The sequence below is a fragment of the Lepidochelys kempii genome, chromosome 18, assembly GCF_965140285.1.
Source record: "Lepidochelys kempii isolate rLepKem1 chromosome 18, rLepKem1.hap1, whole genome shotgun sequence".
Taxonomy (NCBI): domain Eukaryota; kingdom Metazoa; phylum Chordata; order Testudines; family Cheloniidae; genus Lepidochelys; species Lepidochelys kempii.
In genome coordinates this window covers 14367352-14394370 of record NC_136397.1, presented here as the reverse complement: position 1 = coordinate 14394370, position 27019 = coordinate 14367352, and the positions used below count along the sequence as shown (strand labels likewise).

At 48.5% G+C, this 27019-nt stretch overlaps 2 protein-coding genes across 4 annotated transcripts in view; both read left to right on the top strand.

The window, feature by feature from the left end:
* The window catches only part of TMEM201 (transmembrane protein 201), a 50436-nt gene extending 31222 nt beyond the window's left edge, over positions 1 to 19214 (top strand). For 2 of the 3 annotated variants that reach the window (XM_073316750.2, XM_073316752.2), the window contains 5 exons: positions 4859 to 5082; positions 10928 to 11005; positions 13517 to 13807; positions 14410 to 14541; positions 15003 to 19214. In XM_073316750.2, the coding sequence (XP_073172851.2) occupies positions 4859 to 5082; positions 10928 to 11005; positions 13517 to 13807; positions 14410 to 14541; positions 15003 to 15100 (823 nt within the window). In that variant the 3' untranslated portion in view covers positions 15101 to 19214. The remainder of the gene's footprint in view (positions 1 to 4858; positions 5083 to 10927; positions 11006 to 13516; positions 13808 to 14409; positions 14542 to 15002) is intronic. The other variant, XM_073316751.2, reaches the window with a different exon arrangement.
* On the top strand, positions 15286 to 26452 carry LOC140900227 (forkhead box protein L2). Its single transcript, XM_078849376.1, has 2 exons — positions 15286 to 15346; positions 25460 to 26452. The coding sequence occupies exon 2, from the start codon at positions 25718 to 25720 to the stop codon at positions 26450 to 26452; it is 735 nt and encodes a 244-aa protein (XP_078705502.1). The 5' UTR covers positions 15286 to 15346; positions 25460 to 25717.
* The last annotated feature ends 567 nt before the right edge of the window (positions 26453 to 27019 follow it).

Below are 27019 nucleotides of genomic sequence, written 5' to 3'. Positions count from 1 at the left end.
CTTCCTCCTCTTCCTTTCCACCTGCTTCTATAAACTGCTTAGGTGAGCGCTCTACTGCTCAGGCATGGAAACCCGTTTCCATGCTAGGCCCTCTGCTCTAGCTCCTAAGCAGTGCTGAACTCACTCCTCACTATAACTGAAGGGAAGAAGGCACCACTGGACAGGCCACAAGAGATGGGTGTTGTAGAAGGGGCAGGCTTTTGCATACACTAAGCTGTGCTTGTTGACTTAAAACAGCCAGAGGACTTAATTTTTTTTACAGTCAAACCAAGAGTCCTTCAGAACTCTCCTCCCCGTCAGTCAGTGCCAGGGGCCTGCTGCGCTCATGACCTCTACTCAGATTACCTGGCCACTCTTGTCCTTCTTGACTGTAAGAGTTCTCATATCATTATGGTGCAAGGGGAATAATTTCCCTCCCTGCTTCCACTGTCTGGGAGACAGGAGACCCTCTGCCCAGGTGAGGTTTAGGGCGCAGTAAGGCTGGAGAGCCGCATGGTCTACAGGAAGAAAATGAGGGAGAAATCTAACTCAAACAGTAGCTTAAATCCCAGTCATGGACTCTGAAAGTGATGAATGACTGTAAAATCTTCAAAGTTCTCAAGTGAGAAAGCTCCAACAGCTCGTGAGCTGGACACAGTGTGTTCGGGCACAGAGAGGAGCTGTCCAAAATCAAACCCTTTGCCCCAAAATGTAGCAAGGTATGGCGGTAGGAGAAAGCAACCTGACGAACCACGTGTGAGGACTTGGATTTGTTCCTTGCTGTTCTGGCCACTTTGTGTATGGTGGGTATTTCTCTGGGATGGGCAATTTCCACTGACACGTAGTCTTGTTTCATTTCCATCCCGTTCCAGCTGTGTACGTCCGTTTCTGCTCCACAGACGGAGCTTGGATCTGGGTGTGTGGGTTGGGGGAGTGGGTGTGCGAACATTAAAGGGTAAAGCTAGACTTGAGAAGCATGGCATCTTGTCCTAGGCCCTCTGGAATCTAGGCAGAGGGAAGATTTTGGTTTACTGATAAGCTGCTTGCCTCTGTTACGAGACATGTCCAGACTGAGAACGTTACTGTAAGGTTGGCTGATGCAGATCTTGGTTAGCCTGATAGGTGAAACTAGTTGGATAGTTTCTCCAATACTTGCAGATTGCTTTTAAAAAGAGAGGAAAATTTCAGATGTTGACTCTGTCCTTTAAAGTGCAGTGATCTTTTAAAATTAACCTGCTTGTTGTAGACAAATTTGTCTTGTTGCTTCCATTGTGTCACTGTATCACCCCATTATCCATGAAAGAGAATGGCATGTGCTTCATTTGTTTCAAAATGCTATATAGCATAAATCACCATAAATCTGAGCACAGAGTCAGGGAATTCTGGCAGCTTCTCCCTGTTCTGCTTCCTGTATGGCCTTGGGCAAGTTACTTCACTTTTCTGTGTCTGTGTTCCCATCTATAGTGGGAGTAATACTTTACCTCCACCGGGATGTCAAAACTTAGATTAGTTAGATGTTTCAACTTTCTGAGGTCCTCTGCTATCAGGCACTACAAAAATGTAAAGTATTTATCTAACAAGTTGATGCTCGGTCAGTGTAACTACGGGACTACATCACTTCTCTCTGAAGTCACTTTCTTAAAATCTGAGCGTCCCTAGACATCTGATAGTCTAAGTGATGGGACTGAAGTATGCAAATAGATTGCTTTGATGTCACACCATTGCACTGTCTATCCCATTACTCCTCCACGTATTGGCAGTTTGCTTCTCACCACCCCTTGCTTTTCTCTCCTGTAGTTTTTAACTGTTTTACAAATCCTGTAATAGAACATGGGGATATCTTGTATAAAATTTAAATAAAGCAGGTTTTTCCTGTGACATCTTTCAATAATACAATTTTAAAAAGCCACCAGAAACTAAGCTTGTGCCTGCCCCATGATTCTGATGTTGGAGCCTGGGTAAGCATTGTTTTTTGTAGTGTCATTAGAACAGAACTGTCTGTCTGTCTGCTGTGTAGATCATCTGAGCTATGCGTACGTGTCCAGGGGCTCTGATGACCATGATTGTTTCAAAATTGCCAGGAGGAACAGAAGAGGGCGGCAATGGGAGTAATCTTTTGATATATCGTTTGTTAGGGCTATGAACCAATGTCAATGTAGGTGGTAGAATTGTGACATCTAATGCAGCTTTGCTAACTGCATAGTTTATTTGTATGGAGTAATCCTGTGAGAAAAATGCTGGGAAAGTTGTCTTGTCTTGCCCTATTTTAAAAAAAACAAAACGCATCCCTGTGGTATGGCTGTCCCAGCTATGGACTAGAACCCTGTTATACAGTTGAGAGCTTTATTTTACAATATCTGACACTGGTATTTTTGGTATGTCCTCCTTTAAATCTACATCTACTCTTTTATGTTCTTAGGCCTGGGGCACTGTCCTCTAGCCCCTCCTGAGACTTGGTTGGAAGCTTTCTGAAATGGTCCAGGGAACCAGGCATGGGTGGTGCCTGAACTGCCAGCTGGGGGAGGCTAGTCCTCAGTCCCAGCCCTTCCACCCAAGGCTCCGCGCCTGGAGCACCAGGAGGGTGGGCAGCACGGCCCCAGCCCCAGAGCACCAGGGGGGCAGCCGCAGCCCCAGAGTGACGGGACGGCGGGTGGCCCAACACCACACACACACCCCCACCGGAAGCAACGTGAGGGCAGGCAGCGCAGCCCCAGTTGGGGCCACCCCACAGGGAGACTGGAGCAGCGACTGCACTGAGCAGAAGCAGGACGGGGGAGCCTGGGGGCAGAGCATGGGCGGAGCCACACCTGGCTGTTTGGGGAGGCACAGCCTTCCCCAGCCTATTGTACCCACTGCCCATGAAACCAGGGCTGTTGTTGCTCTGGATCAGTGGTTCTCAATCTGTGGTCCAATCAGTACACAGCTGCGGCCCATGTGACATCCTCAGGGCCATACAGGTGGTATATACGTTGTGTGGATGCAGCTCACTTAACACACACACAGAGCCGCATATGCAGCCCCCATTGGTAAACAGGTTGAGAATCACTGTTCTGGAATATAGGCAAACTTTTTTAAATTTTCTAAACTTTTCCACGTCGAGAACTCCAGTATTTTGTGTGTGTCCATGAAAGTAAGAGAGACTAATAAAGCGATATGAGCCAATCAAGCAATGTGCATCACTGGGGAGCACAGTTCCCACTGCATAGCTTTGCTAGTGCACATTTGTATGAACTGCAACCCCTAGAGGAGGAAGGATGATTCAGGCATTAGCCTAGGACTTGGGAGGTCTCAGTTCAAGTCCCTGCTCCTCCATAGCGTCTCTGTGTGCCCTCAGGCAAGTCCCTTCATCTCTCTGTGCCTCACTGATCCATCTGAATGAGGAGGATAGCAGCATTTCTCTGCCTTGCGGGGGATGTTGTGAGGTGCTCAGATACTACAGTCGTGTGGGGGGGGGGGCATAAAAGTAACTTGGCTAGAGAGCAAGCTAGAGAACTGAGGTGCTAGCGAACAAGAGCCCACCACATTAATGTTCAGTGTATTAGCATGACCAGAGGTGAGATTTTTAACTCTGAACTTTAGAGATGGAAGCTATTCTATTCACCACCTAACTCCCATGAACATCAGGGCAATCGCAAGCGCACACCATTGGTACTGTGCTTTTATGCACTTCATAAGGCATTCTAGTTATCAACATCTGGTCAGATTCTTAGCTGATAATTAAACCAGTGGAGTTACACCAATGTATACCAGCAGAGAATCTGGCCCACCAACTGCTTTGAGCCCAAGGCCTCAATGTAAATTGATGGAATCCCCTGAGTATTATTCCATTGGAGTCTAAACATCAACTTCTCTTTTAGATCTTCCATTCCGACGTTGAGAAACTTAAGTATTGATAGATACGTGATGATGGAGGAGTAGACACACCAAAAATGTGTAACCCCGTCAGTGTCCTGGAACGAAGAAAAATACGAGCTCCCTTACTCATCAGAAAGTTAACCCTATAGTCCTAGACTTGCATGTATTCTGCAAAGGCCTAAATAAACCAGTTAGTCACATTGGCTGCTGCTGCGTTTAACTGTAGCAAAAAGCAATACTTGTACGTACAAGAGGAGCAAACTGGCAGCTGTCTAATTGAACCTACTATGACTGCTATGATCCATGCTGGAAGTCAAGGGAGAGAGCTGACGGGCAAAGGTGACAGGACACTGCTGCAGCGGGCAACAATGGTGCTTTACTGTGAGATCCTTTCCTGTAGAGTAAGACCTTATCCACATGAGTCGGTTGTACCTGTTTAACTGAAGTTGCGATTTTAAACTGGTTTACTTAAAACCAGTGCAAACCCCTGTGGTGGACACTTACTTCAGTTTGAGTGGTTTATTTGGGTGTTGCTTGAGTCCGTTTTTAATTGATTTAGGCTTAACTGAAGTAAGTGTCCACAATGGTTCTAAGTAAACCAGTTTAAAATCACACCTTTAGATTAACAGGTGCAACTGACTCATATAAACAAGGCCAAGCATCTTAGCTTGTTGTGAACTCCTTTAAATGGTTTGTAGCCAGCCCCTGCACTGACTGGAGGTAGGTGGACATGGTGGTTTTTTCAGTATTGCTGGAATAGAACATCTGTGGGACACACTTGTTCACATTGGCACCACTTGATGCTAACTCCTGATTAATTTGGTGCTATGTTCCCTGTGTAGACTGACTAGGCATTGGCACAATCCTGGCATCCCCACCAAGCATACCAACCTATACTTAGTTGCACTACTGAGTGTGTGGAGATTTGTCGCTTTGCACTTTTTGTGCATCTGTGAGAGCTCAGTGAGCAGTTGATGCTGGAATTTATCCCTTGCTGAATATTTGTCATGCATATCATTTACAGGTTTATTTCCGGGGATTCGGTCACTCTGTTCCCCAGTGGCTCTGGGATTGGTTTTCCTTGTTCCACTGGCTCGCCGTCTGTTTTTATCCCAACGCCCCCCAGCATCCTCCAGCTGACGAACCAGCAGTTCTTCAGATCCCCACGCAGAGCTTCCTCTTCCTCGCTCCCTGGACGTCTGAACAGGGCCCTCTCACTGGGCACCATCCCTTCTCTAGCCAGGACAGGTAAGGCATGCATCACATTTCTACACCTGATGGAAATGAAAGTGTAGCTGTGTTCATACCCGAGTGGGAGTGAGTCATGGAATCCCACCCACTGTAATGTGCCTGGCCTGTTGCCTAATAGACTAGTAAGTCTAGTTAGAGGTCATTGTTGTGCACTGTATGATGTTGCTTGTAAAAGTGCAAACTGAGTGGTGAGTACTAGTTATTCGGAATAAGTCGCTGCACGCTGGTGGGCAGTGACGAGTTGGGTGTGCACACACTCTCCTTGCAGGTCTTGCACGAGGTGTCTCACAGATACTGTAGGCACAGCATGTATAGCATAGGGCTTGCTTCTAAGATGGTCAGCCTGCCGGTTCGGTATAACTGATTCTTCAAAGGCAACAGAGAGTCTGTAAGCTGGCGCTCGTGCACATAAGCTAATTCTTATTGCCCGGGTGGCAGCTCTTGATAGGAGTTGCGTGTAAATGCTTTTCATTGATCCTTGGGTGGTTGCAGTCCCTGTGGTGCAGAAGAGTACCATACAATGCTCTTCCATGGCTATGGGTCAAGCGGTTGATTTTAATACTAGACAACTAACTTTGGTATTGTCACCACCTAGGTAGAGCAAAGGAGCTCTTAGGTTGGTAGGTGAGTAGCTGTGGGTGGAGTTTGTGGAGCTGGGAAGCCAGAACAAAGAGCATTGCCCCCAGTGACTGACCCGCTTAATGTTTCCAGTCAGAGGTTCTCTTTGTGTTTTCCAGAGAGTTCCGTTCTCCAGCAGTGGACTAGATTGAAAGTTATTAGTTTTCAGGAACTGTAATCACAAAAATCATGTGAGGAGAGGATCAGTCACTCAGATTTGTATTTCAAGTGTGTCACTATGTCTCCTTTAGGGCCTTTCAACCCAAAGCTCTCCATGAGCTGCAGACACAGGGCTTGCTTTGCCCACTGTTGACACACAAGGCAGTGACCGGAATGCCTCAGCCCCAAAGCACAGCTGTCACAGTATCAGGGATCACTGCCCCCGTATTCCTCCCTCCGTGGTCCACTCCAGGCGTGCCCAGTCAGGACTCAGAACTCCTGCCATTGCCTGTCTCTGGGTAGAGACCCTGTTTCCACTGCCTTCTGACCAGGGGTTTTAAGGCTGCACAGCCCCTGCCTTGCACTGTGATACCCCCAGCAAGCCAGACTGCCTAATGGCCAGCGCTGATGCTTTGCTTTCTCTCCAAGGGCTATGACCGGTGTGATTTACCAGTCATATTAATTGCTGTTCTAAGCAAGCACATTTATTCCTAAAGCGGAAACGTCACTGAGAAAACATAATAAAAACAATAAACACATTTAAACGTACCAGGAGTCACCCATCTGTCTTATGGGGCCCTAGGAGGTCAAAGTCTTCTCAACTCCTCCGCAATTGCTGGGACCCTCCCTTGGACAGAAGATCCTGCCTTATAGTCAGTGTCTGTCTCAGCAACAGGCCAGTAGCAAAGGCCAGGATGGCAGTGTCAACCTTTCTGGGATTTGAACCTGTGGACTCAGGGAATTGTGTTTGCTGCAGATCTGATCCTTAGACCATTGAACCATCCCTCCAACGGGTGTTTGAGGTAGGCTGCAGAGAGCAACATTGCAATGTTAACTTGTTACCAACTGTCAGATTGAGCCTGTCTTTGAAAAGTGACTCTTGCTTAACTATCTCCTGGTTTTAAAGCCCCAGCTGTCCCTGACTCAGGGCTCATCTACATGAAAAATTCTATAGTGGCCTAGCTGCACCATGGGTTCTCTCGTCAGCCTGGGTAATCCACCTCCTCGAGAGGCAATAGCTCTAGTGCAGAGTACTCTGATAGAAACACTGCCTCAAGATGTCTGGGTGGGCTAGATCTTGTCCTCAAAGCCTCCTAAGAGACTCTGGTCTCCAATTCCTCGTAAAGGGGCATCTGGGTCTCTTAGGGCAGCTTGGAAAAGTTTAGCCTCCACATTTGTGAAGAGAGGGAAAGATCAATCATTGAGGATGACTACCAATGTAGTGTGGATCCTTGCCCTCAGTGGGAGCCCTCTTCCAAATGAGCTGTCATGGGAGATCAAATTGCCTTTGTTTTGAGGGTGGAGGAGAGAAAGCAAATATTTTACCCACAGGTGGTTGTGCAGTGCATTAGAAGTATTTTTTGGCCAGGGGGAGATAGGAAGCTTAATAAAAGTCAGACTCTTAGAGTGGGACATTCCTGTCCTCCTCAGCAACAGAAGCGTAAAACACACTGCTCAAATCTGTCATCTGGACCAGTGTGCTGTAACTGGAGCCAGAAGTGTCTGGGGAGAATTTACAGCCATCAGCAGGGTCTTGTATTCCATACCCCGATTCCAGACCTGCTCTGGTAGTAGTTCTGAGTGTCTCTGAGGTCTTTTAAACACCCTAACAAGTGCCCCAGCCTGTGGTCTCCATTTCACTGTCGCGATCCGGGTCTGTCTCAATTTAAACATACACTTCCAACACACCCACTCTTTTCCTGGAGGGTTTTTTTTTTAGGAACGTGTTTAGAGGAGGCAGGTGAACAGAACTGTTGAGTTTAAATAATAGTAATTACAGTTTAAATCTCTGCATGTGAGGGAGAACCAGGCTGCAAAGCTGCAACGTTTTCTGGTGGGTGTTTTTTTGTTTTGTTTGGGTTTTTTTTTTTGGTTTTAAATGTGAATTCAGTGTCAGTCAAAGGTACAAACTTGACAGCTCTGGAGCTTGAAGACATCTAAAATAAGTGCAACCCAGGCAGCAATGATGCAAACATCCCCTGCACGCTGCCCATCCAGCATGCTCAACCTTCACCTATTGTGGTATCTTCTAGGCGTGAAAGAGTTCAGTTCTTGGGCCAATGTCAGGTGGGGGGGGGGGGGGCGTGAGCTAATTACGATAGTGGTTGTGGGAAGAAGAGTGGAGCTGTCTTTGTCTTAAAGTAACTGAACAAAACGGGCCTGAGTCACTAAGTTAGCTTCTCCTAGTCTGAGACCGAGGTCTTGTCTACATGACAACTTACTGCATGGCAAGGCGAACGTGAATCTGCCGTGCACCAGCTTGCTGAGCAGGAACTCGTGTAAACTAGCCCTGATTTACTGTTTCTCACTGGAGTACATCTGCTTGCGGGTAAGGCTGCTTTTTCTCACTACAAACTGATGGGGCAGAGGACTGGGCCATCTTTTAAGTCTGATTTTATTGTGCACAAACACAGCTGCAACCCACCACGCTCCTGGTTTTGTACTGTCTGGCTGGGAGGGCCTCTGACTAGAGTCTGTGCAGTGCAGGGAAGATTTATAAGCCTGAGGGAAGATTGTCTCCTACCAGTGCATTAAACCTCAGCCCTAAATTTGTTCTTGAAACCAGCAAGCACATGCTACTCTCCATCCAAGGGAAGCGCTGCCCTGCCCTGTCAGTGAGTGATTATCAAGGGTCAGAGGCCAAGCCACTGATGGGTTCTAGAATAACACCACCGTGGTAAGAACAGCCGAGCCTTTTTTGTTCAGTTTGACTCGTGCCACCAGCTGCTCTCCTGGATCCATCAGGAACAGTTGAAAGAACAGCCGTGCAAAACCTTTCAGCTGGACGGTGGCTTTTTGGCATAGCATTCTTCTTCCTATTCCTTTACAACTGGGGACAGCAGGTGCAAATCTGCCATGCAGCTGTGATTCTCTCCCCCCCCACCCCAACTCCACCATACTTTTGCTTGGCTTTGCCGCTCCAGGCTGAGGCACCGGGGCTGAGCAGTGCATGGAAGCTTGCCCTGTCTGTGCCGCATCTCTTCTGTGCATAACAGGGCTTTCAGTCTCCAAACCCATTTGGCACCTCTAGCAATATTTATTTAAATAGCTTTGTCCCAAAGGACAATGTCAGGACTGAGGTTTTGGGGATAACGCTTGGGTCTTCTGGTTCTTGCAGCTTTATTTGAACTTTACCATAGGTTCCTCGCTGCACATCCAAAGATGCAGATGGAAATTCATGTGATTCTGTCACTAGAACGTGAGAGAGAGTTGCATGCTCAGTCATGCAGGAGAGGGTGGAATCTTTTCTCTACCTTCCATCCTTTAAGATCGTGACAAGCCACCCCATGGTGCAAATGCATGGCAGGAAATGTGCACCTAATGGCCCTTGGCTCCCTGGTGAGGGAGCCACATGCAAGCGACTGTTGGGAGCTGGTACTGATGCTTTCTAAAATAGCACTGAGCCCGCAACGCATTTAAGGTGCTGTGCGGTCCAGACCCATTGAAATGCTGAAGTCCCTGCCAAAGCAGGGGACGCGCCAAGCACAGGGCTCAGAACCTAAAGATCCTGGCTCAGTTAGTACTTTTGCAATCAGAGAGAACTGGAAGGGTCACTTGAGTAGAGGTGGGATCCTGAAAGTAATGGGCACCACAGTAAAGTCCCGTAAGTTACTGGCTATGCAGCACAGAGTGGTAGAATCTTCTGCTGGTGTCAGTTAAACCACAAGTCTCCTTGCCAGCTTCTTCCTTTTTCTCCTCCTGTTGCCTTCTCAGACCCTCTCCCCAGCTCTTTGTCAGGCCAGCAGCTTCTTAGTTCATTTAAAATACAGAGCAACTCAAACAAGGATAAAGATCCTCTTGGGAAGCACCAAGGGTCATAGATTTGTCCATAGCTATAGAACGAAGGAGCAGGCCGCACGCAGCGCCTGCAAAGGCTGTCTGGGGAACATGGGAGGGGAGGGGGCGAGTTCTCCTCTCTCGCTGCTGTGAGACTCTCAACCTGCCTCCTACCAAGAACTTTTTTGAAGTTTGCTGGCTGCTTCTGTTCCCCTGCAGCCAGGCAGAGAAGGGATCCCTTTCTGCACACAAGGCCCGAGGGAGGACTTGTGCACTCAGTGTCCTTGGATTTGCCTTCGCACTTCTCAAGCATTTAGTTGGAGCTGGCTCCCTCTACAGCACTGAGCATTTCCAGCTCAGGCAGGAGAACTGAACCATAAAAGGCAGGGGATGCAACTCCAAAATAGTTACTGAGCAGCCTTGGTCGCCAGAAACGCTCTCACACAATGCATCCATTGCTCAGACTCTCTGAGAAGCTGAGACATATGGTGTAGTAATAACACCATATGTTTCTCTCTGTGTCCTCATCCCAGATAGTTTAACCCTAGTTTTGCCAGTCAATGAAATGCAGCCACTTCTAGGGGCAAAGGTGACAGTTGTTCAACACCACACTACACAGTAGGGCAGGGAATAAGAAGGGGGAATGTTGAATTGAAATGGAGGGCCCTTCACTCGGCAGTGGGCAGGACCCTGGGGTGACACCCTATAGGGTCTTAAATGGGCTTTTGGTCTGAGACACATCTTGTGAGGGGGGTACTATGGGAGCCAGTCATGAGGGGCTTTATCGAGGATTTAAGGGAAGGGAGGAAAGGAGGCGCAGAGAGGGAAGCAACAAATGGGGCCAGGATCACTCTGACTATGGAACTAGGGCTAGAAGTGGCTTAGCCTTAGTCCATGCAGCTTTACGTCGGCAGTGGTGACTCTTACACCGGGTCCCTGAATGCTATCCGGCTGCCTGGGTCCAGGTAATTAAGATGAGTTTGTCTTCAGCAGCTTGCCCTCTGCTCGCCCTCAGTGGGGGTGGAAGCCAGCTCTATAGCAGAGGGGTGATCTGGATGACTGAACACTCAAACCCATGTGCACCTCAGGCCTGTCTCCCCTTAGCCACGGTGTGACAGCTTGGGGTTATGAAGAGCCCCTTTTAGCAGAGCACACGACAGTCCTGGGAGGAAGTTGCTGGAGCTGGTACATTAACTTGTGTTAGCGAGGCTGGACAACACAGGTGCTTTTCTTGGTGCTTGCTACAGTATTTAGCACCTGTGCTGAGTTTCTTTGGTTTGCTTTTTAGATTCTGGCTACTTGTTCAGTGGAAGCCGCCCGGCATCCCAGGGATCTCAGTCTAAGGAGTCGCCTGCGTCAGGTAAGGGTAAGAACTTTCAGTGCCGAGACTCCCAGGGGTTGAAATGACTTGCTAAAACATGTGGTAGAAGGTTAACCCTATTTCTTCCCCATCTCTTCCCTCCTGCCCACTTTCCAATGAAAGATCAGAGTAATCATTAGTAAGATTGCAAGTAGCACCTTGTAGCCTGAACTGAGGCTCAGATCCCCATCACGCTAGGTGCTGTACTTCCACACAATAAGGAAACCCTTGCCCACAAAAGCTTACAATTAAGTAGACAAGACAGACGTAGAAAGGATGGAGCAGTTATGTGACTTACCCAGTGGGCTACAGCATCTGCAGTGGAATCAAGAATTGAACCCAAATCTCTAGTGTCCAGTGCAGTGCTTTAAACACAAGATCAGCCTTCCTTGGATTTGGATCTGACCTTAACATGATGCCTTCTGAGTGGGTGAGGGTCAGAGTGACTTCCAAACACTATTATTTTTCCAGATCATACAGCTCCAAAGGTCTCTGCAGTGCAACTCCACTGCTAAAGTCCTTCCCTGTTCCCTCACCCACCAAAGTCAGGATCACGGTTTGCTAGTGTACTGATGCATCAACAGTGCTACAGCTATAAGTCCTCTGCATCGCCCTTTATAAAATCTTATTGCAAATGGGAATACAAAATGGGCTGGAAAATCTAGTATTTCAGAGAGAGAGAGAGACACACACACACACACACACACACACACACACCTTTTAAAGTCTACATTTAGTGCCAGAGAGAGCCCTGTAGGCTCTAGGCAGCTGCATTGGCAGCAACAGTGCAAGTATGTTGCATTTCAGCCCTGATCTGGAGGGCAACACCTCAAAGCTAGGAGGGAAACTTACTCTCCATGCCCGCTCAGTCCTTGGCCTCTTCCCAGAGACTGGCCAGTTGCAACAGTTTTGTTGCCCACTGGGGTGTGGTCAGAGACTTCTTCTATTGCTTGGGATGTTACACGCACAACTGGACCTTGAATTGGCTCAGTCACTTCGTGACAGTATAGCTTGCTGCCATGGAAGAGTTCAGGTTCTCCATTTCTTGGGCCAACAGGGATGGGGAATGCTGCAGAAGTAGCATCATCCTGCCTCGAGGCAGAGAAGAACAGGAAGAGGGTGCATGTGTGGGCTGGAGTGCTTTATCCCTGCAACAAGTGTATGCAGTTACAGTTACCTGGCTTGGAGAGAGGTGAATGTTATGTAGGGCCACTGAGGAAGAACTGAAGAGTAAAGGGTAAAAGCTACTCTGTGGTATCCCCAGGCTTCACGTTCTTTTGATAGCTGCAGAAATATTGGAAAACATGTAAAAGCTGAGATCTCACTGAGTGATTTCAAGCTTTCCATCTGCAGCTCTTTTCCTCTTTCTTTAGGTTTTGTTTTGTTTTTTTTTCCCCCTGTCCAAGGAACTGATTATCAAACTTCTTTGTCTGCTGTGCCTCTTCGCTGCCCCATCATACCGGTGACCTGTCTGTTGCACTTCTGACCCCAGACAGACCTTCTGTCCCCGTCTGGATCCCTTGCCTCTGCATCAAGTTTGTACTGCCCGTGTTTTAACAATCCGAACGCAGCTGCAGTCTGGGTTAATTCCCTGCCCACCCCCCACTTTCCTGGTGTACTCTTCAAACAAACGGTCTGAAAGTATCTGCCAAAATCACTCCTTTAAAAATAAGCTGCATGCAAAATGTAAACTCCACTGAAGGAGCCCAGCGACCAGACCCAAAGCGGGTGTTGGGCCATTAAAAACTTACCTTCTCTCTCCTGTTCTAAGTGTTCTTCTCCCCTCCAAAGTTACCCCATTGTGATGCACCAGCATGAACCATGATGTGACATCGTGGTTTCAGTACCAGAAATCCCAGCTGAATTTTCTCCATTGAGTTCCATGATAGATGCTGGGGTGATGGTGCAGTAGAAGTAGCTGATCTGTGGCTTGGGGAACCTTAAAGGGTGGAAAGGGTAAGAGTGGGTTGAACCTGGGCTGCATGAGGTGAAAAGTTCAGTGAACGGAGAGGAGAGTTGACCTTCTAACCTCCTGTTCTGTTGGGCAACAGAGAATTTAAACGATCTCCATTTAAATGGAGCAAAGTCTTGGGTCTTTTCTAAAGACAAGTTGCACAGATCTAATGCATCATTTTATAAGTCAGCTTAGTCAAATTGCTGCAACGCTTGTGTATAGACATAGCCTTAACAGAGTTAACTGAGGACTACTATGATATACCTTGTTTCCCCAAGTTCCTTTGCAAAGATAGAAGTTTTTGGCTCTGACCCTAGGAAACAGCAGAGAATTACTTTTGAATTCCCCCCCCCCCCCAACCGCCCCAATCTTACAATGTGTGTTCTCAGAGTAAAGAACGGGCATAGAGGAGATGCTCCGGTCACTCATAGCACAGCAAGGACTTTTTGAAATGAATAGGGACACATACACACCCTCCTCTCGCAGACTGTTTGGCGAACACATCCACCACATTTCCCAGCCTAAATCCCCTCTCTCTGCCCCCCGGCGTGTCTCCATTTCAGAGTACTACTCCCTGCTGTCTGGAAGCTGCGCCCCATCCCCCATCCCATCTCCAGCACCTTCGGTGGCTGGCTCCGTCACCTCCAGCTCCGGCTCGTTGCATTACCGCCGGCCCCTCATCAGTCCTGCACGCCTGAACCTGAAAGGGCAGAAGCTGCTGCTTTTCCCATCCCAGAGTGACGCCCTGCACACGCCGACCAGCTTGGATGAGCCTCCGCACCCCGACAGCAATGTCTTCGCTGCTGAGCTGACCCTGTTCCCAAAAAAGAACCTCCGCGAGCGTGGAATGCCTGGTACGTGCCTGACCTCTTCCCCAGCATCCAGTCCAGTCACAGTCGGTCAGCTTGCAAGCTAAGCAGTTGGTAAAAGGAAGGGGAGACCATCAAGGAAAACCCAAGTGGTACCGATGGTTCAGTAGCTGAGAGTCCCTATTGGGTCCAGTGGCCCTTTGTGTACCACTGTAGGGGGTGGGTAAAATTAGGGGGCCACTGTACTGCTGGAGGCCCTGTCCTTCAGATTCGACGTGAAACCAAGATCCTCTCCACTTGCCATTTAAGATCCCATTGTTGTTATTTATTTTTATTATTTGGATGATCATAGGTGCTTTCACATGATTAAGGGTGTTAACCCAATTGTCCTGACCACATTCTAGCTTAAATAATTACATTCTGACTTCTGAAATTCATCCAGCCATTGCAGTTGTGGTAAGATTGTTTGTTTCACACTGATGAATTATGCCAAAGAGCTCCTGGATTTGTCTTTTGTCTTCACCTCCAGTCCTAACCTCTTGTGCAGCACTGCTCTGCAATGTTTCACCATCCAATTCTGGCGACAGGCTTATAATTTCCATTGCATCTGTTTTTTTCTGATGGTGCCTCTTCCTCTCCTCTTGCAGATATGAGGTCAGTCATGGAAAGAGGGAGTATTTGCAGTAATAATTCCATCAAAAAAGAGGATAATTCGTCACATTCATCCACCTGTGTGGTGGACACAACCACCAAAGGAGAAGACCCAGCAGGCTGGAGAGGTGGGTGGCAGGCTGTGTGTGTGTGTCTCAGAGAGAGAGAGAGAGAGAACGAACTGTTCATTGTGTCTAAGTGACTTGGCAATAATCAAAAATAATTGGCAGAGACAGGAGAAGGCAGCAGATCTCCTCTGTGCCAGTCCTGTGCCTTTACTACAAGGCTCTCCTTATTCCTCAGATTGTCAGAGAAACACTGAGCACTACAGTGTTCTCCTGGGTCAGGAAACGGTGGGTGAGATTAGAAGGGAATGGGAAAGAATTGGATGGAGAAGTACATCAGAGTCTTTCCTGCCTGGATTGTGGCTGGAAACCTGGTTCACCAACTTCTGATCCGAATAAAAACATTGGGCCTGGAAAGGGAGACTTCTGTTCATCGTTATTTCATCAAGTTCCTTACCAGTTCTTACTGGCATCTTCTTTTCTTTTTTTTCCCCCCCCTCCCTCCCGTCTCCGCCCCTGCAAAGGTCATTTTGGTAACTCCACTATCCGAGGTCTCCTTGCCGTGAGCCTGACAGCCAATGCGATCTTCACATCAGCCTACCTCTACCAGAGCCTGCGCTGACCTGCGCCGCCCCGGCTCTTCGTGACGCCACCTACTTCCCAAGAGACTGACACGAGAACAATTCAACCGCAGCTTTGGTGTCCTATGGCCATGCCACAGGCGCATGCTGCTTATCAACCACTGCCTGCCAGGCTGCAGGGACACCGGGCCAGACAGCTGCTGCTGCCACCTCGGAGCAGAACGTATTGAAGGGCTGTTGTGATGCTGGAGGTGGCCAGCGGGACTCTTCGTAATACCCAGCTCAAGGTGAGAGGTCAGCTAACGTCCCTTGCATCTTCTTTCTAAAGAATCTGTCCGCGGCATGAACCGGAGAAGATGTAAATGACCTGGTTGGCTTTGTCTCACCCCATCTTTCCCACCTATTAACCAACCTTGGATGGACGGTCACGATGGAATAAGAAGAATTTGAACAATAAGTTGGAGACAAGAAGCAGGACCTGGTCTTCAATTATTGAAATGGCTTCCCCAGCCTGGTTTCCTTGTTGGCACCTATTCTCCCTCCCTCTCACTCTCCCTGGTTCTGTTCTATATGAATGGTTTTATGTCCTCCTTAAGGTTTCCGGAACCCATAGTGGGGACCTTAGCTGCTCTGTGATTCTCTTGCTCTGTGTGTGTGTGTGTGTGTGTGATCTGCTGTCTGAGGTCTCTAGCCAGTTGCCTTCCTGCAATTCTGGCTCCCGGTAACCATTCATGTCCATTGCTCAAACCAGTACAGCTGCTGTAGAGCTGGGCACATCTGCATTAAAAAAGCAAACCGATGCTTTTTGCCTCGCCAATACTACTGTAATATGTGCCCTGATGCGCTTGCATCGGGCCTCAGGAGCTCCAGGCTGCAGCTCTGACTGCTGATGTGTTTGTTGACATTGGGAGCTGCACAGCTTGTTCTTACTGTAAACCACATAAACATACTGTTTTGGAAACTGTGTGAAGAGCACTTCTAACAGGGAGGAGTCTGATAACATGCCCCACTCTAGAGGCCTGGCTCCTCATGGTTGGTGGAGGCCTTTATCATTCATTATTTAAGGTATTGCCTTCTTGGCTAAACTGCAAGTCTGTCTCAGCTAGAGATGCACCAGACCAGCTAAACGTCCAGGATGTCCCTTAAAATCCATGGTGCTAGCCCAAGACTTTCAAAAATAGTTTCTAATTTTGAAAGTCTCCATTTTTTGGGTGTCCAACTTGAGATGCCTTAAAGGAGCCAGGTAATTTTTTTCCAGAGGGTGTGTTCAGCGCTCCTTGGAAGTCAGGTGCCTTTAAGGTGTCCAGTTGGACACCCAAAATCATGGGCATGTCTGAAAATTATGGCCCCAATGTCTAAATTCCTCCATCCCAACCACATGGCACAAAGGGAGACCTGGCTGGCCCAAAGGATGAGGCCTCTGAAGCATGACAGGACTCTGCCCAGAACCTTCCTGTGGTTCTGGTCCTGTTCTCCTTTTGGTCTTGAATCCTCTTACCTCTCCACATCTTCTTCTGTTTTGGATCTACTGAATTGCGCTTGCCATGTCTCTTCCCCTCTGCATGCCCTTCTACTGGCTACTTTGGGCATTCCTCCTCCTCCTCCTCCACAACCAACCACTGTGGTAGTCTGTTGGCGATAACAGACTTCCCTATTAATCTGAAAATCTCACCTCATAGTAGAGATCTGGTGCTTTAAGAAACTGCTTTTCCTTCATGTTGCTTATTGAGCCGTCATGCCCTCTCCTAGGACAAACAAAGTGATAACCAAACACACTAATCAATGTGCTGCCCATCCAGGTAAGTGGCCTTTATTGCTGGTGACTCAAGTCTTGCTCTCCCTGTGTCTCTGCACCTATTCTTGCATTATCTTAGCAACCTTCTTATAGCCCCTATTGGTCCGCGAAGCCCTCCTACTGCCTTCTCCTCTCTCTCGTCACATGCAGGAGACTGACTGACTGCCACGGGCTCTTATCAAGAGATTGTGGAAGCAGGATCTCTGACTCTGTAGCTTTGTCTGGACCCTCCTTTGGTGTTCTGGCCTGGCTGTCTACCAGGCAACTCCTTCCCCACGGCCTAGATTCAGACTAGCAACTGTATCAGAAATAGTGGGCCATGCCCTATGCTGATTAGTAACTCTTTGTAACTTGCATTAAATGTTTCCCATGTTTGGGCTAGTCTGCGACCTCATAGTGGTGAGATTTGTGTCCCTCTGATGTTTCTTTGGGTTGTATTTAGTGTTCATACAGGCAAAAAACTGGTAGTGGCATTCCACAAGCATTCTCCATACCGCTGTGGCCCTGTAACTCACTCCTGACCCGCAGCAACCCGTGGTATCCTGGTCAGGGCCCCTTGTCCTGACTTTTGGCGTGCTCACATGCTCCTAAGTGGAGACTGGCATGCCGTAGAGTATGGTGGTCTTGTATGTCTTATTGTGATAGATGTGCACTGTGACTTTGCTTATGCTACGAAATTTGTTTCACTTCTCACCTCACGGTCTGTGCTGTATTTACCCACCGCCACATCTAGCACATGGCCCCACTTCACATGGTTTTTATTTGTCCCCACCAAACTCCAGTGCTGGATTTGCCCCTGTCTAGCATTTCTTCTTTGTTCCCAGCACCCGCGGCTCTGTAGACTCCCAGCCCCTCCTTTCTTCCTCTTGCATGTTTCTTGTTTCAGGAACTCCCTGATTCCATTTCTGAATCTGCTGCCAGGAGGTTGGGCTCCTGGCCAGGCATTTAGGTGACACTGTCTGAAGCCGTTTTAAGACTTTTTGGATGCTCTCACTTAAGAGGAAATTCACAAGCCCTTTCAATCTGGTGCTAGAACAAAGCAGGAGCGATGCTATTGCTGATGCAGAGCCTTCACTGTTGTTAGTGTGTGTGCATGTGTGTGTATAAATGTTTGAAGAGTTTCTTCATTTTGAAAGATCTGAGCCCATGTTTGTCACTATATTGTCAGCCCTAATCCAGCTACTGGACAGTATGTCCATCCTGCTGCTGTTCTATATAACGCTGGTTTGGAGGAATCAAAAAAATGGTTCCCCGGTCAAAATCTTTGTGCATGAATTGCTGGTGGCATGGGTCTTCGTACAATATTGTTCAGGGATGGAATTTTATTTTTCCAATTGTTTTTGCTGTAAAAGCCTTTTAGGAGTGGGGGATGGATGTAAACTTTCTGTACATTAAACAAGATTTGAGCTTTATTTAAATAAGGTCAAGGTTGACTGAGAGGTGGGACATAAATGAACTCTTACCAAAAGGAACCTCAGCCCTGCTGCTGAATGATCACCCTCTCTCCTCCCCATCCTCCCTTAAAGATGCACACTTCCTTCTTCTCTGTGCCCAGATTTATTATGCATGTCCCAAGACCCTGGAGAGTCTTCCCATGATGATGTCAGCTCTGAATTAAGGGCGGGATCTTGGATTCCCAATGCTACTTTTCAAGAGCATAGCTGTATCAGCAGGTGTTGTGTATATTGTTCAGGGAGTGAAGAGAGTTTGGAGAACAAGTTGTCATATCCTATAATAGCCCAGACCTAGAGGTAAGCATTCCTGGCACATAAGCGGACTGAACTCGCTGCAGTTCAGCCCGCTTACTCAGTGGCAAATTTTGGCCAGTGAACGTCCAAATCCCACTCCCTATTCCTGGGTGACAGTAATATTGTGAAACATTGCCGAACTAGTTGGGGGTCTCTAAAGTGATGCAGCTGGGAGCCTGTGCTGCCTCTGGATATCTCTGGATACTGCTATATTTCCCAACCACCCTTCCTTAACTTCTATCCCAGATGTCTGTAAGAACGTCAGAAAGCACCTATTTCGTCAGTGCAAGGAAGCTGTTTCCACAAACGCTGCCTCCAGAAGTGACTATCAAATCCTCCGTGTCCTTGGATGGGTGGGGAAAGGTTTGAGGTACCTGCTGGTAGAAGTAGGTATTTGGGGAGGGGGGGAATGATGATAAAGCGGAGTCCTAAACCTTATCTCCTACTAAAGAAATGTTGTATGTTATCTGTATGCTTGCTTTGGGCTCTGATGCTGTACAGTTTAGTTATATTGTGCTCCAGTTACGGGGAAATCTGTCCCCAGGAGGTTTTTAGTTCATGCTCGGTGTTTAAAGAGGATTATTTTTCTTTAAAAAACAACAGAAAAAAATACCCCAAAAAATTTGAAATTATAAATCTCATTTAAATGTGTCTTTTATTTCTGTGTGTCCGTGCGCGCATGTGGGTGGGGGGGAGACCGCTGGTGTGTGCGCATGCGTACCTTGCAATCAAGCTGTGATCTCAAAGCTACACAGAGTTAGCAGACAACTCAAGGCAATGCAAGTTGCCCCCATGCAGTGCCCCACCAATGAAATTCAACCCTGACCTGGAGGGAATCGCCTTTAGGGTGAGTGGGAAACTTGATAATCTTGCCCATTCGATTCTTTCTCCTCCATGGAGACTGCCAGTCAGGGTGTCGGTTGTGAATGGGAATTTTGTGATGTGGACAGGTATCTATTAGAAACTAAATTGAGACCCACCAACAGGTACCATGTCAGCCACTGACCTGCCACAGAGCTGGTGGTAACTTTCATTTCTAGTTTGCTAGAACATCAGTAGTGAGAGAGAGAGGGTCTGTTTCCCATTATCAGTCATTTAATCGTCTAGACTCATCTCTGCTGGACATATCAGGTCCATTCATTAGCACAGAAGGTGTGATCGATAAGGTGTACTAGAAAAATTAGGGACTTCCCCTTTCAGTGCTTTCTTATTGATGATGTGTGTCCATCAAAGAAGCATTTTTCAAATTCTGCTTTACTATTCGGTATTCCTGCTGCCTACCCGTGGGGAAATGGACCAGAATGTCTTTTTAATGGGGAGAGTTTGTTCCTGCTAGCCCTGTATGGTCCTTTATTTATTCTCCATTGCCAGTCTGGACACCCAGTGGTAAGTAACTAGCCTATGAACCCAGTGCTAGTCTCACACTCCAGCTAGCTAGCTGGGATGCACTATGCACGTTGGGTTTCCTTGTGCCAAATACAATGCAACTTAAGCATAGAAAAATGAGACTGGTGGATACTGATATAACTGCCTAGCACAGTGGGGTCTCAGCACTGATGGGAGCCTTTGGACACTATTGCAGACTACATAATAGTTGATAAACACTGGTGTAATGGGAAACTGCTTTATAATCCTACTACCTAATGTGTTGATTTCATAGATGTATTCGTTTTAAAATGTCTTTGGAGCCTGATGTTAATTTAGAGGAAGTAAGTAAAAATGTGTGTCTTGGTGGCAGCACCACATGGTAATTCTCAAGATTTGTGTAAGATCAGGCCACTTGCTCCCTGCGCAGGCTGGGGCTCTGGAAGGATGACTTTCAGCTGGCTGGGTGGGATCCAAACTGCACGCCTCATGAGCCTCCCTCCTCTACCTCCGTTTCAGAGCAGTCGCTTGGAGGATGGGACTTCATGACAACCCAGAATGGAAGTACTACAACTCCAACATGGACTAAGCCAGTATCTTTGCATTACTACTGGAGTGTCCTGAGCCTCATTGTCATGGGGCCGGGCAAGATGAGGAGAGGCCTGTGATTCAAGGCAAGGAGGAGCCCCAGGTTAGAGAGCAGAGATGGGGAAGATTGAGAAAGATCGTGCTTGGAAGCCTGAGCCCCTCCAGGTGAAAGGAAAGCCATTTCGTGCAGCAAACTTAATGTTCTTAATTATTAGCCACATTCAGTTGCCTCTTTCAGTAGACTTTGTCATTTAATCTCCTTTGAGGCAGGGACTCCTGCTATTTGTAGGTAAAGCCCCTGGCATCAATGGGCCTGATCTCAGCGGGGACCTCTAGGCAATACTGTTATACAAATAGTAATTTGCCATTATGTCTTCCAGTGTTTCATAGGCAAAGGTGTGTATGTGAGAGAGAGAGAGTGAAGATGCTTAGATCCTGATCCTGCAATCCTGACACATGCAAGTAGTGCTATTTTCTTCCATGGCATTACTTCGCATGAGTAGGGATTAGTCATGTGAGTGCATAAGCGCTGCTAGATTCAGCCCCCCAAATGCCATATGTGCAAGCTCTTCAGTATCAAGGTGGTCCAATTATGACAATAGCCTTGTGATTTGTGTTCTCCTTTGGCAGGGTTTTGCTTATACTTGTCAGGTAAGCTTATGTTTTAATTTTGTAGTGGAAGTTAAAATTTTGGAAGATCTGAGTGGGTTAATCAGAGCTTCTTGTTTGAATGTAGACTTTAAAGACTACCACTTTTTTCCCCCCTCCTTTTATTGCTGGTGTTTGGCAACCTCCAGGACACATTAAAGCAAATGTGTTTTGTCTTTCTGAAGTTTCTCTGAAAATTTTTTCTATTTATTGTTATGGAATGGGGGTGCTAATTTCCAGACACTTTTTCTTCTGGTGTGGGAGACTTCTTTGTTCTTCAGTCTCTTTATTTTGTATGTTTTTCCCTTCCATTTAATGCTAGAATCTACTGGATAGTTTTCATTCCTTCTCTTCTTGAGGGGGGAGGGAGGGCAGGGAGTGGGGGAGTTGGATAGGGGGTGGGGTCGGGGGGGGCAGTTAGGGACAAGGAGCGGGGGGGGGATTGTATGGGTCGGGTGGGTCAGGAGTTCAGAGGGGGGCAGTCAGGGGGCAGGGACCAGGCTGTTTGCGGAGGCACAGCCTTCCCTATCTGGCCTTCCATACCGTTTCGCATCCCCGATATGGCCCTCAGGCCAAAAAGTTTGCCCACCCCTGATCTAACCTAAATCTCCCTTGCTGCAGATTAAGCCCATTATGTCTTGTCCTACATTCAGTGGACAAGGAGAAGAACACTTGATCCCCCTGTCCCCTTTATAACAGCCCTTAACATATTTGAAGACTGTTATCAGGTCGTCCCTTCCTCAGTCTTTGTTTCTCTAAACTAAACATGCCCATTCCTCATAGGTTAGGTTTTCTAAACCTTTTATCATTTTTGTTGCTCTCCTCTGGACTCTCTCCAATTTGTCCACATCTTTCATAAAGTGTGGTGCCCAGAATTGGACACAGTACTCCAGCTGAGGCCTCACCAGTGCCAAGTAGAGCAGGACAACTCCCTCCCCTGTTCTAAAAACAACACTCCCGTTAATACATCCCAGAATATTTGCCTTTTCCGCAATGGCAATGCATTGTTGACTCCTATTCAACTTGTGATCTGCTAGAACCCCCAGATACTTTCCAGCAGTACTACCTCTGAGCCAGTTATTTCCCCTCTTTCTAGCTGGGCATTTAATTTTTTTCTTCCTAAGTGTAGTTCTTTGCACTTGTCTTCATTGAATGTCATCTTGTTGAATTCAGACCAACGTTGCAATTTGTCAAGGTCATTTTCTATTCTAATCCTGTCCTCCAAAGTGCTTGCAACCCCTTGAAGCTTGGTATCATCTGCAAATTGTATATGCATGTTCTCCGCTCCACTATTCATTAATGAAAATATTGAATAGTACCATTCCCAGGACTAACCCCTATCGCACCTACTACTCTTGCTCTCTCCCCCACCCCCTCAGTTTTACATCAAACCAATGATAACTACTCGGTATGGTCTTTCAAACAGCTGTGTCCCGTCCCCCGCACTTTACAGTAATTTCATCTAGACCACATTTCCCTAGTTTGCTTCTGAGAATGTCATGTGGGATTGTGAAGCCTTACTAAAATCAAGATATATCACCTCTACTGCTTCCCCACTGTTCACTGAGAAGGAAATTTGGTTGGCATGATTTGTTCTTGACCAGTCCATGGTGGCTATTCCTTATCACCTTATTATTCTAGGTGGATACAAATTAATTGTTTAATAATTTGTTCCAGTATTTTTCCAGGTATCAAAGTTAGGCTGAATGGTCAATAATTCCCTGCATCATTTTCATTCTCCTCTTTAAAGATAGAATGCTTCAAGTTGATAATATTGCATCCTCATCTGTGAAGACTTCTGTACCTGGCTTATAATGATACAGCTGAAGAGTGATGTTTTGTTCAGTTTCTCCTTTTCAAATGCACTGAACTGCACCAATAGGAAGATATCAGAATAGCCCTGGAAGAGAATATTGCTGGACTCTCTAAAAGGGCTGCATTGTCCTTGTACCATGCAAACTTCTCATTTCAAACACTGTCAGGTATTACTGGAATTTCATGGGTCTACAGTTAAGAGCAGTGGTAGTGATGTATTCTCATTGCAGTGTGCAAAGACTTGAACACCATTGCAGAGGAGATGTACCTCCATAATCCATCCATACTTCCTTACAAACCACCCTCAACAGAAAAAAGAAAAGGAGTACTAGTGAAGCCTTTTCTTTTTGAGGCTACAGACTAACATGGCTGCTACTCTGAAACGTCAACAGAAACTGTTTCAAAGGAGAGCTATCAGTTGGTGGCGGGGATATTTCATCCTGAATATCTTTGTGCTATTTCTACCCTCATTACTTTAAGTCCGAGAGTGAAGGTAAGAGATTTAGTAATCAATTAAACGTATCATGACGGCTTTTGTGTGATCCACTAGCATCAAGCTATTGCTGCTTTGGATCTAAATGCAACAAAATGACACTCAAATACATTTCTCTTTCTTCATTTTATAAAAATTGTTTCTGCAGAACAGAGCCTCTGTTGCCCAGACAAACAAGCACCAATAACTTTATTAAATTAATGGCAAAGGTAGGTAAGGTTTTGACTTATAACTAAGACAGCTTTGGTTAGGTTAGGTAAGTGGTTGGAAGCAGCTGCAGAGGCTCTTTAAGGATCTAATGTGACTTGTTGTGTAACCAGAATCTAGACTATCCCTCTCTCATTGACTCTTACATTTTAGTGTTTGGTGAATTGTCGTACTTGTGAATGTGGCAGACTGTGATGAGACGGGCATAGCGTGGGCAGGAGTTGCCGTAGCACTGTAGCATTCTGCCACTATGCCGCCTTCACTTATGGGATCATCCAGCAGACGTCATCCTCTATCTATCTGATATAAGGGAGGCTGCTGGGGTTACTAAACTGGATAGAGTGCTAGATTGAGCCTGGTTGGCCACTTAGGCCACAAGTCAAACTCAGACACTTTCTATGGAGGGTTCAAGACCCATATGTTGATTCCTTGGTGAATGGTAACTTTCTCAATGTGCTGACAGTATTTAAAAAAAAAATAGTGATTCCCCAATTTTACTTACTAGCCTTTCTCTACCTCACACACTCTGCAAAACATATATAGTATAATTTGCTAATTTAATTTTCTCATTTAAATTAATAGATGTATAAATTGACAAGTAAATAACTTTTATATTCACATGGTAGCATTGACCCACACTTTGTAATTCAAATATTGTTTACAGGTCTGCTCTGGTTGAAATCACTGGCAGAAGTCCTACTGACTTCCAGCAGTGATTTCAACGGGAGGAGGTTTACCTGTCATTACTTTAAATTATTTAATAGTTATCTTTTCATAAGCGTAAGGGGTGTTGGCACTAATTTTAAACTTTACTGTGATAGACCTTAAACCATCTTGCACTCTCTTCTTGGTCTTGGTTATCTGTGTTCAAGGCTTTTCCCATCAACTAACTCCCTTTAACTGCTTATCAAGGGGCCTTTCTTTTTGCTGCTGAATGTATAGTCACAGCCAAGAAAGAGGCAAGTAGATGCTGCTCTGTGTATTCTTTTAAATTTACCATTAGGCCCACAGCTTTCCGTGCTGGAACAAAATGTCCCAGGAACAGTGTGTGTGTCCTGGAGCAGGACTGAAATACCCCCAGCATTGTCCAAGCTCAAGGCAATCCCTGCCCTTGGGAAGGGGCTGTGCTGCTGGGGGGCTAGATACTGTTTGGTTCACTTGTTTTAGTGGCCATAGGGCCCCCCAAGAGTCCTCCCTCAGGCCAGGGCTGGGCTTGTGCAATCTCCCAGAATGCTCTGCTGCTGGCAGCTGAGGTACGAGAGCGCCTTGCAGCTGCCCTGACTTACGGTGATGAGCGGGCTGCGCCCCAGGCTGCGCCAGCCCTGCCGGGGCGGCTTGAACGAGTCCCCTTACAAACAGTGCAGCTGCCCAGTGTGGACAAGGCCTTAGCTCACGCTCCTGTGGCCAAGCTCAGGGGCCGGGCCTACGGGGAGAGGGGATGTCTCGGCGCAGGGCCATGCTGCCCTGGGGCCCCCCTGCTGCCGGCCCTTCTCCCTGGACCCTGCCCGCAGCGGAGGACCGCTTCGGCCCCGACCCCGCTGTCTCTCCTGGAGGCAGGCGGCGGGGCCCCTTCGCAGCCGGTGAGTTTGTGCGAGGGGGGGAACTCGCTCTCCTTACCCGCCTTTAACGCGCCCTGCAGGCTCTGCCCGGTGCGGGGAGAGGGCGGGGTCCAGGTGCAACCTCTTGACCGGCTGCTGTATTTGGGTTTGGTTTTTTTGTTTGTTTTTGTTTTTAATGACAGCAAAGGCGTGACCTGGCCGTGACCCTAAACAAGCGCCAGGAGCTCTGAGAGCCGGGGGGCGGCCCCCCGGCCAGGGCACAAGGGCAGGCAGAGCGCACGGGGCCGGCTCCGCAGACAGGAGCCCGAGAGGGGGAGCGCAGGGAGCCCAGGGACCGGGAGCCGCCCGCCCGGGCTGGGACCCAGAAGCGACCGGCGCCGCCGGGACACCCCCGGCCCCTTCCCCTCCCCTCCCCTCCTCCAGCGCCGTGCGCCGGCGCCATGGAGGGCGCGGGGTCCGGAGCGCTGGGCCCCCCGCCGGCGGGAGACGGGCAGGGCGCGGGGGAGGCCGCCCCGCAGAAGCCCCCTTACTCGTACGTGGCGCTGATCGCCATGGCCATCCGGGAGAGCCCGGGGCAGCGGCTGCCGCTGAGCGGCATCTACCAGTCCATCGCGGGGCGCTTCCCTTACTACCGGCTGGGCCAGAAGGGCTGGCAGAACAGCGTCCGCCACAACCTCAGCCTCAACGCCTGCTTCCTCAAGCTGCCCCGGGCGCGGGGCGCCGAGCGCAAGGGCAGCGACTGGACCCTGGACCCGGCTTTCCACGACATGTTCCAGCAGGGCAACTACCGGCGCCGGCGGCGGCTGCAGAGACCCCAGCGGGCCGCCCTGGCTGGGCCCGGCCCGGCCCCCGCCGGCCCGCAGCCGCCCGCCTACCTGCCCCGCCAGAGCCCCCCGGGCGCCTACCTGCTGGGCAGCGCCTGGGCGTCCCTGGGGCAAGGCCCGCCGGGCTGCCCGCTCAGCAGCGGCCGCCCCGCCCCGTGCCCGGCGCCCCTGGGCGGCTACGGCCCCTGCCCGCGGCTGCTGCTGCCCGGGGCGGTGGCGCATCCGCACCTGAGCCCTGCCGCAGCGGGGTCCGGCTGCCCTTACCAGCAGCCCCCGGAGCTGCCCTTCATGCGGTACTGGGGGGAGCAGGAGAGACCCTACGGCGCCTTGCCCGCCGGCATAGACCTTTGACTCCTTGGCCATCGGACAGGAGAGGGCCCCGGGTGCTGCGCCCGGACCCTGAGAGGTGCCCCGGCCTTTCCCTCTCCCCGGCGGATCGGGATCGGAGCCCAAACAACCCCGTGTTCTCCCCTTCTCCCCGCTTCTCCTCTGAGCGTTGCGGGGAGCGCTTGGATTGATCACGGGGACCCCTCCCGTGTTAACGCAGTAACCGGCAGGCGAGGTTTGTTGCGCGCCGCCTCTAAAGAGGAGTCGTTGAAAGGCTTTTGGGGAGCCTCGCTGAAAGAAGGGGGTGCAAATTCGGTTGAAAGGGGAACCACCGTTCTGAGAAGAGGAGCCACATCGGAATGGACTTCGGAAGTGAGCCTGTACTTCCCTTGCTTTGGAAAGGGGAGGAACTGGGACAGTACCACATTATAAATGCAAACACAAGCATTAACTTTGAAGTCCAAATGAATACAGTGAGTTGTGCGTTTCACTAACAATATCAGGGCTCCGGAGATTCGCCCTGCAGCTCTAATTCTCTCCAAACTGATTCTTCTCCGGGCAGAGGATCCTAGAGGACGTTATTTGTTCTGC